At 41.0% G+C, this 14607-nt stretch overlaps 1 protein-coding gene across 1 annotated transcript; it reads right to left on the minus strand.

Moving 5' to 3' along the window:
• Positions 1-90: 90 nt before the first annotated feature.
• On the minus strand, positions 91-14607 carry QPCT (glutaminyl-peptide cyclotransferase). The gene is made up of 7 exons (XM_082758315.1): positions 14493-14607; positions 10096-10242; positions 7598-7879; positions 5089-5265; positions 4089-4188; positions 3485-3601; positions 91-1368 (listed from the first exon to the last, which is right to left on the minus strand). The coding sequence occupies exons 1-7, from the start codon at positions 14592-14594 to the stop codon at positions 1220-1222; spliced, it is 1074 nt and encodes a 357-aa protein (XP_082614441.1). The 5' UTR covers positions 14595-14607; the 3' UTR covers positions 91-1219.

Here is a 14607-nt window from a genome sequence, read left to right on the forward strand (position 1 = left end):
GAAAAAAAAAAAAAAGAAAAGGTAAAAGAAAAATGCCTTTTTTTTTTTTTTTGAGAACAACCAAATATTACAGCAACCTGTATCTCCACTTTGAACTGAGTTAACAACTCAGGAGTACCGCATGCTCAGGCATTTAGAAGTTTCTGACAAAACTGGCATGCTGGACAATTGGTTTAAATTACATTTTTCAATTATGTTTTCAACTAACTCTATTGAGTTGAAAAATTTAGGCTTTCCCCAGTTAGGACAACCCTCTGATCCCATGTTTCATAGTGAGGCCTATTTTAAGTTAACGTTCAAATACTTGAAGAACCAGACTGGCAGCGCACATTGCATGTGCCTAATGAATTTTTCAAAGTTTGAAGTGCCATAAGAGTTAGTGTCTAGAACCAAAATTAGCCGCACAAACTTGATTAATATTTCTGTATACAGCCATTTTGCTATCTTCATCTACAGGAACTTGTACAGGACTGCTCAGAGTATTCAAACTGCAGAGATAGTAATTTAGAATGTTACTCTCACAGGCCGAAGTAGAGGAGAATAGGATAGCAAAGAGTTCAAATAGTTTGGATGTAGTTGCACCAATGTACAGTAATATTTATCTGAAAAGAAACACATCTGACCAATTTTTAGAATTTGTTTTCTACTTCAGAAGTTTTATGCACAATAGAAACATTTTTCACAAATGGTAAAATGGGAAAACAAAATGCATTTTTGTTTCATCTCGAGCAACAAAAATTCAGTTTCATTTTCAGACTGTCATGTAATATTACAATTTAACAAATTTGTATTGTATTATTTTAATATGATTTTTCCCTCTTTTAACAAAGTGTTACAAATTTCTCTTGCTGAAGACTGCAGAAGTTGGTTGCACATTTTTTTTTAAAGTAGCTATACACGTCTGGAGGCATTTCCTACTGGGATCTTAATATGTGACATAAAAACAGTGATAACAATGTGGGAAAACTCAGGTGTTGTTTATTCAGAGGTAAGACATGGAAAGATCAAATTCTTTCCAGGCTGAAACTAGTTCTTTTTTAATGCTATCTTTTATTTGTTTATATGGAACATTGAGCCAGGAACAACTGAATCAGTAATCAGTCTAGCAGAAAATACCACCATATTTTCCTTCGCTTTAGTGTTCTCTGATGTAATTAAATGGCAAAAGTGAAGGTGGGCGAACAGCATTTAAAATGGAGCACGATTTGTTGCCAGTATCTCACTGCAGGTTCAGGTATTCTAGTACAAACACTTGCAGGATTTTGTTGAGATTGTCGATAGTGGTTTTGTCAAGGTTTTCTTCAGTGTCCTCCATGGTGTGCCATACTTGAGGAAAAGGAGACGGAATCAGATGGAGGACTGGAACCCCTATGAGGAAAATAGTGATATTTGGAGAAAAAATACTGCAGGAGTTCTGCTAATCAAATTGATACATGACCAGTTAATGATATTCAGGTCACTACCCAATACACTTACCTCAGAGAGGAATGTGCATCATTGCAGTTTCCTTTTACAATCTCTTTTTTGAACCCTGTGACTGACTGCAGCCTGTTTGATCGTGTGCTTCCTAAAATTGATACTACCCTCTTTTCCCTTAAGTGCTTTTTCTCCTTTTTTAAGGCACGTGTAGCTAATAGTTTTACTGTTGTGACACCTGCCCTGCTGTGTTTTCTTTATTTATTTTTTTTTTTAAGATTCCATGCATTGTAGTGGCTAATACTGTGTTTAGTAGCTAGGGAAGGGCAAAGAAACCACTGCAGCTCCACAAACCCAAACTGATTATCATGTTCTCATGCCAATGTTAGGATTGAGCACTTTATTGAGGCAGTTTTTAGTCTTCTCCTTAAATGGTAAATCAGTATTACTGTGTTTTTCTTCTAGAAAGTAGAAGCACTATTATCCTCAGATAAAAGAATTTACACTTTAAAGGATCTGTAATACTGTATATACATATAAAAAGTCACTGATGCATTGACACGTGATGCAATTTTTCTGTAAAAGGAATTAAATCAGTCTTCAGTTTCCTGATCCTTCTTTGGGGGCAGTGGTGGAACATTGTTGTCTCCGGCCTCTTTCCTGTCTTATTGCTTTTCCTCTCTAGTTTTTCAGCCAAATACCACAGAGGAATATTTTATTCACTAGGCATTGTTTATGTTATTATAAAAGGTTTTGAGGTGTAGTCCCTTATCAGCTTCCCTCGTGTAGTTTTTTTGATATCCCTGTACATGCATGTGTGAGCTGTGTAGATTTCATTGGACCCATGCCCTGCCTTGCTGTGAAAAATGAAAGATTGATGGAACTGAAGAGACAATGAGCAGGACAGTAAGTGAGGTGTGATTGCTCTTGTGCCTGCTTCCAGAGCTGCGTGCACATGTTGCAATACTCAGTAGTTAGAGAGAATAAGCAACAGGAAAATTAAGGACTGGATAGGAAGGGATCTCCCTCCTTTCCTAGGTAGATACGCTCTGCACTGAACTCATGTCACACTCCTTTTTGCTTAACCCTTCTCTAGCAATATGACTCTTGTAGTTCTTGCTGTGTGTTGGGAAATTTCAACCAGAAGAATGCACTATATCCAGTACCCTTCTTTGGCCCACATTCATTTTGAAGTCGCTATACTGAGTGCATGAATTGGGGAGATGAAATCCATGTCTTGCATTTGGGCAAGTGCTTTAGCTGTTGACCTGTAGCAGGGCAGCACCAGTGTAACTGCTTGCCCTTTCTTTGCATCCCAAGAGAAAAGAATGAATGTAGAGTCAGAGGGCAGTAGTGTAGGTGTCTGCCAGGAGAGATGCTCAGGTAGGAAATTCCACTTCCAGGTACGTGCCTAATACCAGGAGGGATTTCAGACATAGTGTGGCCTTTGCTCTTCCTGCTGGCTGCTATATACATCTTTCCCACCCCTCAAGCTTTCAAGTTGTCAATTCTTTTTCAGGATTGATTTCAAGTTGTGAAATGTCAGTTTGCTATAGGGAATGAGGATGTCTGATCTGAATATATGAGTTTTTGCAGGAGTCAGTGCCTTCAGATTTAAACAGGTAATTGTGATCATTTAATGTAGATTTGACAAAAGGTCTTTAGAGAATTCTGTAGTCTTTGAAGATGTGAAGTGTCTCACTGCTTCTAGAAACAGTAACTAGCCATAACTGGCCAGTAACTGGCATAATGTAGCATGCAGTGATATCCCATTGGGGCAGAGTTACCCATTTTTGTAGGATGCTGTACTGGTGACGGAAATTGCCATTACTTCTGTGCCCTTGGAGCTGTGCTCGTGCAAAATGATGAAGGGCATGTTTTATCTCTCCTTTTGCTCTGTGATGTTTTTCAAAGCTGTGACTCTTGACCTTCATAATGTTGGATTTGGATGCTTCAACCTGGGGGCACGTAAGCTTGAAAAACAGGTTCATGTGCCCTTGCTTATTTTCTAAATGGAGCACTTGTTACTGAACTTATGTTTTTAAAGCGGTATTAGAGCTGCCATTACCTCTTAATAAAAATGGAACGTGGTCATCTTCAACCAAGCCTCGATGTAAATTATTCTGGAAGTACTGCCTCTCAACAAGGTGATTCTTCAACAGATTCATGCCATGTAGCTTTTCCTCTGAAATTCACAATGAAAGTGGCTGTTAATGTGTTTGGACAGTGTGAGGCATATTAGCACATGGAGACTATTTTTCCTCTCACATGGAAGCTTTTTCCATCAAAGAAGAAAAAGAGCTGGGGACTGTCTTTTGCATTTGTTTAGTATTTAGAAGACCTCAAGACTGGTGATATTACCATCATTTTATGGAAGTGAGAACTGAAACAGAAGTGAAGCAGTTTCCAAGAGTCACAAAGTGGCAGTAAGAAGTAGAATCTGTTTCATGGCTTCCAAGTGTCTGTGAATCTTACTCAGATGTTTATTAATTAAACCTGCATGAAGATTTCAATATTTCAGATGCACCAAATTTAACATCTACACTATTAAATATTATAACTGTAAACCAAAAAAAAAGTAATTTAAAAATCTAATTTACATGGCTTCATTCCTTACGAAAATAACAGGCTAAGCTTTCAGATTTGTCAAGAGCCCATGCCCCTCTCCTTACCAATTGCTTGAAGCCTCTGAAACCATCGGATAGTGTTTGGAAAATAATTGGGAAAGACTGGGTTTGGTGCTCCAATTAAATCCAGTAGTACAAGCAGGTCCTACAGAGGAAAGAATCTTTAATACAGAATTCTTTACATCACTCCACCACCAGCAGCATTAATGACACCTCATGGTTCCTGTACTGGTCATGTCTATGTCTTTGGCTCTTGCCCAAGATCTGGCCTTTCTACCATGGTGCCTGAGAAGAACTCATTAGCAGAACCTGACTAAAAACTAATGCATCCTGCTGTCTTTCCGAGGAGGAAAAAGGGAAAAAAAGGAAGAGCGTTTCTCTGTTCCTCATTCTGAAATAGGCTGTGCTGCTTTCTTTGCAGTTTGCGTGTTTCATCCCTTTAAAAGAAAAGCTATGGTCGGGGGGGGGGAAGAGGAAATTGCTTCTTCCCTGGAGAACAACAAAGTCTGTCAAGGGAAAGACATTTCATGAGTCACAAGATACAGGGACAGAAGAAAAGTGTCTCAGCAATGAGTTGGGAAACCAGAAGGCAGGAGGGAGAGGGGAGGAGATGACAAAATGTAGGAATCAAAAGGCAACACAGAGAGCTTATTGTAGCTTAGTGCTGAGGGGTCTGAAACCACAGATGAACTTTCATCTGTGATGGAGATTTTTCAAAGACTCTATAAAGTTCTGTGTTCTTTCCTAATCGCTTTGAGTGATCTCTGTTGAAGGAGATGGGTATCCTAGCTTGTATTCTGATAAATCTGTGTATTTTGATTTTTCTAAAACTTCTCCTTATATTTGCATGGAGAAGATCTAAGTGGATCCACCTGAAAAAGTCTTGCCATTTCTGTATTTTATCATCTCCTAAATTTCCCACAAGTTTACTTCTGTTAATTGTGATGAGGTTCATGTTTCTTAGGAGTTAGGCCAGTTATTTCCAAATTAATTATTAAAGAATTGGAACTTATTATTACTCATTATGTAGGCGTAGGGCACTTACCATGCCCTGGAGCTGATTTGTGGTTGTTGAGCCAGGTGGATGTGGAGTAGATACCATCTTCTGAGCCAAGTGTTGAGACCCATAGAGGGAATCGGAAGGGGACCACTGGACAAAAGCTTCTTCACCATCAAAAAAAATAAGCTGAAGTGAAAGGTCTGGTCTTGATGTTGAGCTGGTCTGTTGGAAGAAATTAAAAACAACATAACTGCTTCTGGCTAGAGCATTAAGTAAAGGACAAATGCTGTAGTCATAAAAGCTGCATCGGTGCAGGTATATTCTCAGGGCACGTTGTACAAAGCCTCCTATGGCTGTTAAACACGTTATAGTGTGGTAGTGGTAGTCATCAATCGTTATTATATATCCAGCACAGTGACATGTCTCCAACCTGGTATGATATTGGGTTCTGGTTAAAAGTTTAATTTCTGACTTTAGTGGACATGAGCTGAGTATGTTGAGACAGGTTTGCAAAGTCAGGTAGCCAAAACCCCATTTCAGATAACGGGGGAGACATGTCAGCAACAACACCTGCTGTGAGTACTAACATCGCATGACTGTGCCACAAAGGAATAATATTTCTGCTGTAGTTATGCATCAGTGGAGGTGAATTACGTAAAGTTTGTTCCACTGAGGGAAAAAGAGCAGTTAGTCGTGAAAAGAATGATCATTTCTTTTCCTTCAGGGGGACTTGCAACCATCTAGGTAACTTTACCCTAAAACCAAAGCACAGACAGTGGAGTGGATACACCCTTCCTCTTCAACTACAAATAGCACAGTAATGGAAACTGTTGAGAATATATATGATTATTTAGGGTCATAAAGGACGCATCTGTGTGAAATTTCTTCTCGATGTAGGATCCTCTTTTCTCTCTATTTACTAACTGAAGCCTTGTTTGCTCTGGCAGCGTTTCTTACTAATCAACAGCATGGCTAAACCCAGTTCAGTTCCAGCACATGAACAGTTTCAGGAACTGTATTCTTGGCAGTTGCCATGAATATTTTAATCCCTCTATGAATTAATTTCACTTCAAGTGAAACTGCATGATGTGGTTAAAAAGGTGGGGTTGCTGGCAACGGTCGTGTCCTGTATGGGCTACACCTCCCAGCTCGCTGGAGCTGATCCAATACAAACAACAGAGGAAAACCTCTATAAAGTGTCGCTCACGTAGGCAAGATGATTATTGATTACGCTTACAGTAATGTATGGATTTTTCTAATGGCAATGCTTTCTTGCTGCCCTTTGTCCTGTGCACTGGATGGAGCACCTTTGATACCAGTTGTTTTGCATTACATTTTGGAGCAAACTGCATTAACAACGTTAGAATTTTAGAAAGCAGTAGTTTTAGTTATTATTACTGCTCAGCACATTGCCAGGTCTGGATAATGTAAAGAGGAATTTTTGCCCTTTAATTTTAAATTTACTCTATATAATTGGAGAAACATCAGGGTAAAGATCACAGTTTCAAGTATAAATAGATTTGGCTGAAAACATAACAAGGTCTGTTATGCTGCTATGAGCAGAGCGAAAAGGTCACAGCTAATGTATTAAGCAGATGGATCCCAAAGTGTATTTTGTTACAGGAGTGTACAAACGATAGCCTGTGTGAAATAATTAGATTGCCTTTTTGTCAAGTGCTGTCATCTTACGTGATTAAACAATCATGAAACGATGTATTAGTTGCCAAAAGATCCAGTCCTTAAATCATCAGTGTACACGTTGTTCCATAAATAACAAGCAGGCAAATGTTTGCTAAATGAAGCTGCTTCTAAATGGAAGCTTACGTGTGTATTACAGGAGTGCTTCATTCTGTGACTAAAAACCTTGGCATATTCTTAATCTTTCAATTCTTAAATATTCTAATGTCAGAAGGTACCAAATCAGTTTCTGGAAACAACTGGAGACAGGTAACCGTAATACTTGAGCTGAGTGTATTCCGATGCTTCATAAAGCATTTGAGAAAACTTTTCCTGTGAAAGCACTGTTGGTGTTTGGGAATTATTCTTCTGTAAATAGTAAGTATGGAACCACTAGATGGCACTCATGAGTCTGTGAAATAGCTTGTAGAGCTGGTAGGATCAACACGTTCTTGTGCCCAGCAATGGCAGAGCTTTGAAGCAGGTTTTCCTACTGTAGGAGACTGATAACATGATATTGTCACTTGCATTGTTAAATGCAAGATTGCGAAAAAAATAAAGCCTTGGTACTGGATATGGCAGCAACTTCTCAGTAGGAGTCTGTTGCTTTTCATGTACTAAGTAGGATTGTCTGTGAAACTTGCATTATTCACGTTATTGGTTTTATATAGTATCCATTAGATAACTTTCAGATAGTCACACTTTCCACATCAAGTTTTAGTGTGCCAATTTACTCTACAGCAGTAGTAGCTGCATGTCTCTGGTTCCTTTTGAAGCTGATGGGGGTTGTACTATAGGCACAGAAGGAGACAACATGGAAATGCCCTCAGGTCTATTGCTGTTGCAAAAACACATGAAAATGAAACAGTCAAACTACCTTGATTGCCTGAAGCTTGTTATCCAGGGCCCGTGCCAGCTCCAATATCATAGCACAAGGCACGGCTGAATCGGTTGCTCCTACAAACACCCTCCCGTGCCATTGCGGTGCAAAGAATTTTGAGTCGTAGTGGCAGGCGAGTACCAGATGGCGTTTTGCAGAGGGGTTGAGAGTACTGATAATGTTTGAAAAGGTTTGATATCCATACGGTGTGTATCTCTGAAAGGTATCTTCTTCAATTTCCCAACCAGCCTGTAACCTTTGAAGACGGTGCTTGATGTGCTGCAATTAATTAAAAAAAAAAAAAAAAAGTATACCAGATGAATATCACTTGCTAAAGAAGACATTGCAGACAAATTATCAGTAGATAATTAATCACAGCGGCACATAAGTTTATTTCTGTTAGCTCTGATGGGTGAATTTTACGGGGGAAAAAAAATTAATGTCACCGTATAAAATAAGCACCATCCTTGTTACCTTAGCCTACTCTCTGACTGGCTTGCATGCTTTTCATCTCTCTATTTGGTCTCTTGTATTTGGAATCTGTGAGTTCTGAATGATTCCCCATCCATGTGACATGTTGAGATTTTGATCTCTGAAGACTCCAAGCAAGTCTTTTCCAGGTGTAAGCAGGATAGATTTAACGTTTGCCTATTAAAATCTAAACTCACTTCTGTCCTAAAGTGTCAAACGTGGCTGCAGAGAACTTGTGGCTATTTTGACAATTACTATGTATAGATACATAGCAATATAAATAAAACTATGGTTTAATTTTTTTTTTTTAACTTCTATGAGAAAACTTCCATTCAAGTGCCCAAAGTTGTTTACAAGGCTATGAAAGGCAGTCTGGTTCTTGTAAACTAAGGAATGAATGAAGCATTTCATATGTTTAAAAATGAAATCCTTGATGAAAATGAAGACTGTAAATCTGTATGAGAGATCACTCCTTTTAGGTAACTTCCTACCGTAAGAGAATACCTCTAACTACGCCAGCTATACTTAGTACAGAGTTCTGGCTAACTCTTACTAGAGGGCCATCTCTGTTGAGCAACTTATTTTATGGGTCCCCAGAGTGCTTCTTCAAGGCAGATTCCTCTCTCTCTAAATAAACATTCACAAAAGCCTCTAAGGGGAAAAAATAAAATAGACTTTGAAAACTTGTCCTGTTCTTAGTGAAGTCAGTGGGAACGCTGCCATAAATTTTGTGCTGGAACAAACTTCCATTTTGCTTGTGGTCACCTTCCAAAAGCTTTTATGGCATTGTATGGTCTATCCACTATCTGTAGGCAGAGCAAAGGACTTCTGTTACGGATTAAGAGGAATATGTAAGCCTGGGTGAAGTTCCCAGAGTGCTCTATCTGTGACTGGAACTTGCCCTCTCCCTTAAAGGAATCTGATACTTTTTCTGTGTCTTCACAAAGAAAGGTCACCCATTGCATATTCTGTTGTGTTTTTTCCTTGGTGGAGGTCTAATTTAGTATACGCTGTTACCTTGTAACAAGATGATCCTTTTTTGAACCTGATTTTTGGTCTTCTAGTCTAGGCTGTGCTGTTTTTTGTTTTCTTTTTCTTACTTTTTCCCCTTTCATTTGGCTGCCTTCCAGGGTATCACTAAGGAAACCACAGAACTAAATCTATAGATACACACAGCATTAAAAAGCTGCATTTTTCCAGTCTACCAGCTGCAGAGTGGCAAATGAACTTAGTGTAGTTAGGGCTGTCTTGGAGCTGTTGAGTCACTGCTTCAAGGATAGAGGAAGGCTGGTGAGATGTTGCAAGCACTTTCAAGTAAACTCAGCTGTGCCAGTGTCTTAGTCTCCTGACTGACTAATGCAATTCAGAGTGGGCAGGGTACACAGGAGGGCTTGGTTGTGTTAAATCCCTGTGGCTCAAACACAATGTGCTGGAGATCTTATCAGCTTGGTGCCGTGTATCTGTGTTAGCCCAATATTAACATGCAGCCGTTCTTGTGCCAACAGGGCTAGTGCTGTGGATTGTCGTGTTGACCATCGAGGCTGCCTGCCAGTGTGGGCTTCTCTGATCCCTTTTATTCCTTTTTGGTTTTTTTCCATCCATCCAAGGCAACATTACAGGGGAGTGTAACAGCACAGGACTGCTCCAGAAGAAGAGAGGTGTGTAGGGAAGTCATTTAATTTATCCCCGTGCAGGGTGTTTCAACCAGTGACCAAAATCCTGGTCACTTAAGGGAAAGGAAAAGCATCGTGTTGTACTTTGGTTACCAAACCTGGGGCAAGCTTTTAAATTAAAAAAAAAAAAAACATATTTAACATGAACCTAAAACCAGACTTTCTTTCCCTTTGTGATGCAGCCCTAGGAAGTAATGATAGCTGAAGTGCAAGCTGTATCTTGTAGGCACTGCACAGTATAGCCTGGAACAGTGATAAGGTGCATCCTGTGTCCCCTACGTTGTCACTGAAGGCACTACCTGAATATAAATAATAGGTGTTCGTAGAGGTTTTCAAAAACTGTTGTCTTACCTGCCGTACGGCATAGTTTCCTGGTGATCCTGAGTATCTTTCTATCAGGATGGGGCGCAGATCATTTTCCCACATTTCAGAAACATCGGTGTTTTCTGCAACTTTTCGAATAGCATCAGAATGTAAAATTCTTGGCTGGTGAGAATACTGCGGAAGGGAGAAGAAGGAAAGATTGCTCTAACTATTACGTGACTTGTAAAATCATTTTTCTTCAAAATTACATCAGATAATCACAGAATCATGGAATTTCTAGGTTGGAAGAGACCTCAAGATCATCGAGTCCAACCTCTGACCTAACACTAACAGTCCCCACTAAACCATATCCCTGAGCTCTACGTCTAAACATCTTTTAAAGACCTCCAGGGATGGTGACTCCACCACTTCCCTGGGCAGCCTGTTCCAATGCCTCACAACCCTTTCAGTAAAGAAGTTCTTCCTAACATCTAACCTAAAACTCCCCTGGCTCAACTTAAGCCCATTCCCCCTCGTCCTGTCACCAGGCACGTGGGAGAACAGACCAACCCCCACCTCGCTACAGCCTCCCTTGAGGTACCTGTAGAGAGCGATAAGGTCACCCCTGAGCCTCCTCTTCTCCAGGCTGAACAAGCCCAGCTCCCTCAGCCGCTCCTCGTAGGACTTGTTCTCCAGTTTATAATAGTTTATAATAGTTTAGTTTAGTAAATAATATAGTAAATATAGTTTAGTAAATAATAATATATTATTATTAATTATATTATTAATATGTTATTATTAATATAGTTTAGTAAATAATATAGTATAATGCTTTAGTTTATAATAATTTAGCACTATTATAATACTTTATAATAGTTTAGTATATAGGGCTTCTTAATTTTCTGACAATAAAGCTATTTAAGAAAAAGCTTTTACTGACAGAAAAGACTTTTTTTTTTTAAGTTCTGTGGCTTTTCTATCTTTGGTTTTCATGTAAAATACACTAGTATTAAAAACAGGAGAAACTTTTACCTACTAGCAATACAAATTCAGCACCTAGCTGGGTTCTCTTTTCTGGTATCTTAATTCTGTGTATTCTACAGTCATGCCCTCAACCATGTTACCTTCAAATAAGGTTTCCTTTGTGACGGGCGTGACGAGCTTTATTTTAGTAGCAATAATATTTAGCTTTATGGCCTGTGTACGTTATGGGGTGCATTACTGCTAAGAAATGCATAAGCTACCTTAGTCCCAGAAAGAGTGAGGCTGCGTCTTTGTGGCCTCTGCCCACAGTGGTGGTACTGGTGTGACTACACAGCATAGTGCAGCTCCTTCAGAGCTAGCCTGGGCACGCATCAGCTTTCTTAGCCTCATGGTAACCTCTGAAGTGGCAGCTGGTCCCCTGTGGCAACAGGTATTTAGCAGGTAACTAGCACTACTGTATTTCCTGTTCCTAAAAGTGGACCTTCAGAGCTATCTGAGATAACCCTAGAATACTTGAGATATCCTCGTGGGGGCTGGCAGGTGCAGCAAGGATGTGGGAGAGCCTTGAGTGGTAGCTGAATGCCAGGAGGGAGACCCAAGCACATATCCCAAATGCTCCTTTGGTTGCCTGGTTTGAACCTACCCAGTCTCTAGCATTTGTCTTCTCAGGAGATTCCTGAGCCACTCCTGTTTTTAGTGGTTCATATTTTAGGCTCTATGATAGGATACTCCTATTGTATCCACTCCTCATTTCTATCCTAGGGACTTCCTTCTAGTCCTCCCACGCAGTGGAAGGTCCTAGTCTGCTTATTCTTTGTTCAGAACTGCCGTACGTGGTTATCAGACGTGCTGTCCCTCAGTGTACCCTGTCTACCTCATCCTTTTTGAAAAGAGGAAAGGGAGAGAAACGGGAGCGTGAGAGCACCATAGCTTATAGTGCAGGATAACAGTATTTTCTACTTCATTCATTTCCTGTCTTACAAATGCTTAACAGGTTTTGCTTTTGGGCTGCTGTTGCATTAATATTTTCATAGATACCAGCATTGAATATCTTAACAAAAGATGATGTAGAAAAGAAAATTCCCTCTCCTTTCCCACTTACTCATGTGCGCCACTTCACAGTGGTCTGGAATGACTGCTGAAACTCGTTATTACCTGGTCAGCAAGTGTACTGACCTTGAAATCTTTTATCTTAATTACCCTGACAGATAAATATTGTCTTTAAAAAATGTTTTTTTTTGGGGGGGGGGGTCTCACTATTGGTAATTTTTCTACTTCATTTGTGTATGCTGGGCAAAGCAGGCACCAACACAGGTATTTTCTAGACTTCACTGTAAACTCTTCTAAATTCAACTCTTCTCTCTCTTCCTGGCTGTTATCTATGTGAGGCACTTTCCACCTCAGTTCACTAGTGAAATCAAGTAGGGCAGGACACACACAGATACTGAGTTCTACAATGCCAATTTCTATACAGTGTTTAAGTTAAAAACTGAATTTTAAGGCTGTAAGGACACTACATTTTAGGATTTGCAGTTAACATTTTTAACACTAACAGATTTAGAAATGGGCTAAAAAGATAACATTTCATCAGATATACTTCTACAAGTTTTCGAAGTGTAGAAGATGTATAAAATGTTTCCATTTTTGAAAGACTAAAAGTTTAATATAGCAGAACTTACACCAATGTAGAAAAGGCACAGATGAGACAGTGACAGAGCTGTTCTATTTAGGAGAGATAAAATCAGCTACAGACTTCAGAAGTGTGGGAGGACAAATTAATTATGGATGTTCTGAAAATATACCTTCATTTGAATAAGTGCAGGGCTTGATGAGAATGCTGAATCATGTCTAGCCTGTAGTGCAGTAGAGCATGCCTGCTGGTTGTGGCCATGGAATCACTTTGCAAAGAAACATTATTATTTAAGTACAAATGTATGAAAATATTTCAGAAGAGAAGAAACAATTTGTGTTCCTTATAATGGAAATCTGCTCAAATTTGGGAATCAAAAGGAATTGCAAAGATGGTCACAAATTAAAAGCATAACAGAATGAGATCCGTAAGGGGCTCATTCCTTAGGGTTGCTCGATCCATATTTCTGCCAGGGCAGTGAGGCACAGCGATGTGTTTATGGCATGGTTACTATTAAACTTTTTGTACTAAGCAGTACAAAGCTGCAAGACTTCTACTTCTTCTAGCAGCCCGTGCTTGCCTTGCTGATTTTGGTATGTTTCTGCTCAATGCCAATGGAAGTTTGTTTCTAAGAGCTTGTAAGTTTAGACCCAGTTCCTCCTCCTCAGTGAGCTACAGCAGCAGGAGGGAATGGTCTGTATGCTCTTAAGACTTTCAACTTCTGGCTCATATGTGCCGTTAGGGAGAAGGAGAAAGAGTTGTCAAGGGACAAGAATTTGATGAGAAAGAGGAAGTGGTTCTTGGTTAGTGTCTGCAGGGGCAGAGGAGTTCAGCTGCTATGGTTCTGCGGTTAGATGGCATTACATCATTAGCAAGCAGATTGCCTGGCTGGAAAGGAACGAGGTAAAGAGTGCATTTGTGTGGGTTAAGGGGGCTGAAGAAAGAAGTACCAGGGCTATGTATATATATATTGTTGGGTATATTATAGGCATATAGATTCTATATATGAGGCAGATGTTATATATAGAGATAACATGTCTAGAAGAGAATGACAAAGTTTCTCTTGATTTCTTTTTTTCTTCAAAAAAAACACCCACCAACTCTTCACTGTATGGCATCACAGTGAAAACAGATGGATGACTAAGTGGAGGTGAGTGGAAATGTATGAAGGAAGTTTGCTGTCACCCGTTTGTCCTGGCCTCCAACTCAGGGGTGGAGGTAACGCTGCGTTGGGGTGGTGGAGCTGTGCCAGTTGTGGCTGACCGCTTGGTTCAGCTCTTCTCCAGCCACCCGAGGATGGGCCCTAAAGGAGGGATTTCCATTTGGGAACTGGCGGATGCTTCACTTCAATGAAATCCTCCAGCCTATGGTCTGCTGCGTCCCTCGTGATTTGGTTCATTAAGATCTATGCTGGTGTTTCATAATCGGGCACTAGGAGTTGTCACATGGGGAAAGAAGCAGAGGGTTTACCCCTGTTGATTGTTCCTTAGCGCTATACTGAGCGAGGTTTCCTCACTCTCAGACACCGCTGTAGACGCAAGGGAGCCCGGCGTGGCTCCACACCCTGCTACCCTCTGCTCGCCAGCGGGTTACCGGGACCCCCCAGCACCCTCCCTGCCCCTCTCTCCTCCCCAGCAGGGCCGGGCCGCCGGACGGCCCCATCTTCCCGAGCCCCCCTCAGCCTCCCGCCCGGCCGCCCCCTGCCCCCGCCGGCGGCCATGAGGGGGTGGAGGGGGGCGGCCGGGCGCCATCTCCCCTCACACCTGCGCCCGCCCTGCCCGCCCCGGGGGGGTCCGTGGCGGAGGTGGGGGGAGGCAGAGGTTAAACCCACCTTGAGCAGCGTCCAGCCCGCGCCGCTCTCCCGGCCCTGCGCCGGGGGAAGGCAGGAGGCGGCGGCGGCGGCCAGGCACAGCGCCCCGGCCAGCCCCGCCATCCCGCTCCTGCCG

This window comes from Aythya marila, assembly GCF_965140915.1.
Source record: "Aythya marila genome assembly, chromosome: 3".
Taxonomy (NCBI): domain Eukaryota; kingdom Metazoa; phylum Chordata; class Aves; order Anseriformes; family Anatidae; genus Aythya; species Aythya marila.

Coding starts and splice junctions, on each gene's coding strand:
- QPCT (XM_082758315.1), bottom strand. CDS start 14,594: ATGGCGGGGCTGGCCGGGGCGCTGTGCCTGGCCGCCGCCGCCGCCTCC. Junction 10,243..14,492: donor CGGGCTGGACGCTGCTCAAG/GTGGGTTTAACC, acceptor TCCCTTCCGCAG/TATTCTCACCAGCCAAGAAT. Junction 3,602..4,088: donor TCAGAGGCTTCAAGCAATTG/GTAAGGAGAGGG, acceptor TGTGAATTTCAG/AGGAAAAGCTACATGGCATG.